Source organism: Amphimedon queenslandica, unplaced genomic scaffold (genome assembly GCF_000090795.2).
Source record: "Amphimedon queenslandica unplaced genomic scaffold, v1.1 AMPQUscaffold_9670_Cont18195, whole genome shotgun sequence".
NCBI lineage: Eukaryota > Metazoa > Porifera > Demospongiae > Haplosclerida > Niphatidae > Amphimedon > Amphimedon queenslandica.
The window spans coordinates 1-3,887 of record NW_003550058.1 but is presented as its reverse complement, the minus strand read 5'-3'; the positions used below and the strand labels follow the sequence as shown (position 1 = coordinate 3,887).

The window sequence follows — 3,887 nt, the reverse complement described above, 5'->3', positions numbered from 1 at the left end:
GGGGTCAATTACAATTGTAATTGTAATTTAAGGTCGAATTACAATTACAATTACGTAATTGTAATCGTAATTGACATATATTTCAAACTATGGACTGTAATTGTAATTGTAACTAATGATAAATTACATCACCTGATAAGGCGCATTTACACCAAAGGAGATAACTAAACCATAGACTTTATGCATGCATATTCCACCTGTAAAGTCATGTGATTGTTTTAGTTTCACATGTGTTCAGTTCTGTCATGGCAAATTCTCCTGCTTTCGATCATTACAACCTACCTGAAGCTCAAAGTACTGATGCTCCTCTTACAAACTTCAAAGCAGTTTGTAAGCACTGTAAAGTTAAAGTGTCTGGATCTTATAAGGCAACTTCAAACTTCATTACTCATCTAAAGGTAAGCTAGGCAGCATTTTAATCAGAATGTGGCATTTTAAATATGTCTCATTTTAGAGGAAACATCCCGAAATACATAAAAGTCTTAGTAAGTGTAGTCCAGCAACACAAGCTAAAGTTACCGAGTACACGACTGCACTAAGGAAATGGCACCACAACGATGACAGACAAATCTCTCTCACACAATCTATTGTCTCATTTATTGCTAAAGATTTACTACCTGTTTCCCTTGTGGAAAGTGTTGCATTTAGGGAAGTAATAGAAAAGGCCCAGCCAGCTTATACAATGCCTAGCAGAAAGCATTTATGCACAAAGCTTATTCCTGACAGATGTGCCAACATTCATCAAAAGATGAAGCTCAAGTTTCAAGAAGCACCTGGAGTTTGTCTAACAATAGATCTGTGGTCCAGTAGAGATATGAGGTCTTTCATTGCTGTTACTGCGCATTTTATTGAGAACTTCACTTTGATGTCTGCGTTGCTAACATGTCGAAGGGTTTATGGATCGCACACTGGAGAAACTATTTATCAGCATTATGACCAAATCGTTACAGAATATGGTGTTCATAATAAAATCACAGCAGTCATTACTGACAGTGCTGCTAACATGGTAAAAGCCTTCTCTTTACCTGGATATGCTACTGAAGAGGATGATGAGGACGTAGAAGATGAGGAAGAAGTAGAGGATGAAGAGGAAGGTGATCTTGAACCTATGACGTTGGATTTGGCCGGATTTGTTCAAGGTAGTATCCTGTCTGCAGCTGAAGAAACACCTGTCCCTGACAGAATACCTTGCTTCGCACACACTCTACAGTTAGCTGTAAAGGATGGACTTAAGGATGCTGGCCAGTTGAGGACAGTGATTAGCAAAGTTTCAAAATTAGTGTCTTTTGTCAGGAAATCTCATCTTGCTTCTGAACTCTTAGAGAAATGCAATAAACTACAACTTGCTAATGCTACTAGGTGGAACAGTCAACTCAAAATGATCAGAAGTGTTGTACAAGTTCCAGATGATATTATGGAACAAATAGATTTCTTAGATAAGCCAAAAGCACACGAAATGAAATTACTGCGAGATTTGTGTGAGATTTTGAGACCCTTTGAAGAAGCAACAAATATTGCTCAGGGACAAAATATTGTTACAGGTAGTGAGGTCATCATCTGTGTTCGATCTCTTCGTGAACAGCTGGAAAAACTAGCAATAAAATATAATTGCCGACTTGTTACTTCTCTTCAGAATGCAGTGGACGAAAGGCTTTCCAAGTTTGAATTAATGGAGATATTTAAATTGGCAACAGTGTTAGATCCAAGATACAAACTTGATTGGTGCACTGATGAAGAAGTGGAGAGCACAAAGGTGTTACTGTTAAAGAAGGCAGAAGAAATTTCTCCACCTGAGGCTGAGATGCCAGCTGATCTTCCTCCTCCTACAAAGAGGGCTAGACAAGGCTTAGGATTTATGAAAGACCGGTCTAGTGCTACTTACTGTAATCAGGCAAACCAAGTTGGAGTATCATCTAAGATCAATGCATATTTGTCAATTCCTTGCCTTGATGCCGATGATGACGATATTGATGTTCTTGGGTTTTGGAAAACAAATAAGGACAAATACCCAATCCTCGCTAAACTAGCCACTGTTTATTTAGCCATACATGCATCATCAGCACCTGTAGAAAGGATTTTTAGTATAGGAGGAAAAATTTTTAGGCCAGAGCGGTGTCGTCTCAGTAATAATCTATTTGAGTCATTAATGTTTATACGTTGTAACCATGATTTAAAACTGTAATTATATTGTAATTAAATTAAAATGTAATTGTAATTGTAATTGAGTTGAGAGACCTGAAATGTAATTGTAATTTTAATTGAGGCTATTTGGAACAAATTTATGTATAGAAACATGTAATTGTAATTGAAAATTTGTAATTGACCCCAAGTCTGGTCATTAACGTCACATCCGGCTGTCCTCACCCTTGTTTCGCTGCATTCATGGCTGCCAGGGTAAGTAAAACAATCACAGTAGCCTATTCGTTTGTTAAAGTAGCTGAATGATCCCTCAGAGGACTTTGCAAAGCCTTTAAATATTGAAATAATGCTCATAAACAATAGTTTGAGTGCATATTTTAGTTCTACAATGGATGTCATAGCCTACTTGTTGTGTACATTTCACTCAAGCCACTTTTTTAGCTTAACTCTGTTGAATTAGGCCAACATTTTTTATTGTACTGATAGGTTATTGTTTACTAGTTGTAGTGGGGCTATTATTTAGAGTTTGTGTTAAGTAAAAGAGCTGTTATTTTCTAAATCTTGGTTTTTCAAGCCCCACCTTTCTAGCCAATTTTTCTTTGTAATACTTGACTTAATTGGAACTTTTTCTATATGGTTTTGTAGCTTGAGAATAGGTAGTTGTAGTGGGCCTATTCTCAAAAGGAGTGTATTTTTAGTTTTGGTGCAATTTTTTTGTCAAAATCATCATTTTTAGGTGACAAGAGATGGGAAAGTCATGCCGCATTGGTAGACTGCATATACTAAAAGAAAAGGAAAGTTTCAGCAATTATAATGCATGATAAATGTCAAGTTTTATTGTATTATTGTACATAAAATCACACTTTTATTAGCAATAATAATACTTTTTATCATTGTTTTATTTTTATTCTGAATGAAAACGTAATATTATGACGTATTTCCGGTGAAACAAGCCTCAGAACATCCGGTCGGGCCGTGTTTCATATCCAGGGGTATATAGTATCTATGGTAATACCTTTACCTGACCTCGTCCCTGGGGCTTGGTAGTGGAGCCTTTCTAGGCCTCCATTAAGGCCAAGGAATGCAAGACCCAAGCCTAAGGGTAACTAACTCAACTGACACTATAATAACACTACCAGTCTTTTGCGTGAGTTTACTATAAACTAGGTGTTTCTGTGTTGCCTTTCAATTTAAAAGTAATGACGGATATCTTTTTATAATGGAATTTCTTGCATTCCAATAGATTGCTTTGCAGTAAGTTTTTATTCTACATTATAATATTTCTTTATCATAGCCAATAAAAAGATAAGGCTTTATCTTTGGAGCTATTACCTCTTGCACACTTGCAGCAACTGTTTTGTTATAGTAAGAATATAAAATTTTGTAGCTACATTAATAAAATATCTATTTTTGCTTCTTTAGGAGGTACCGTACAGCAGGAAATATTTGCGGGGAATTAAATTTTGCGAGTTTGCGATTCCATTTAAAGCGCAAAATTTAAATCCGCAAAATAATGAAATTCATGCATGACCACAGTAGATAATGCTACAATAACTGTCAAAACCGCAAATATTTAATCCGCAAACCAGGTTATTTTTAAGGATTCACAAAATTTTTCTCCGCAAAATTAACCAGCTGTACGGTATTACCATTACCAGGAGCCCAGCCATTACCATATCCAGTGCCTGGGCCATGGCAGGCAAGGTGTTGCTGAGTAAACCACTTGTTTAATTTAGTACCTCATAGAA

At 36.3% G+C, this 3,887-nt stretch overlaps 1 protein-coding gene across 1 annotated transcript; it reads left to right on the top strand.

The window, feature by feature from the left end:
* Positions 1-245: 245 nt before the first annotated feature.
* Positions 246-2,182, top strand: LOC105315547 (zinc finger BED domain-containing protein 4-like). Its single transcript, XM_011410236.2, has 2 exons — positions 246-398; positions 455-2,182. The coding sequence occupies exons 1-2, from the start codon at positions 246-248 to the stop codon at positions 2,180-2,182; spliced, it is 1,881 nt and encodes a 626-aa protein (XP_011408538.2).
* The last annotated feature ends 1,705 nt before the right edge of the window (positions 2,183-3,887 follow it).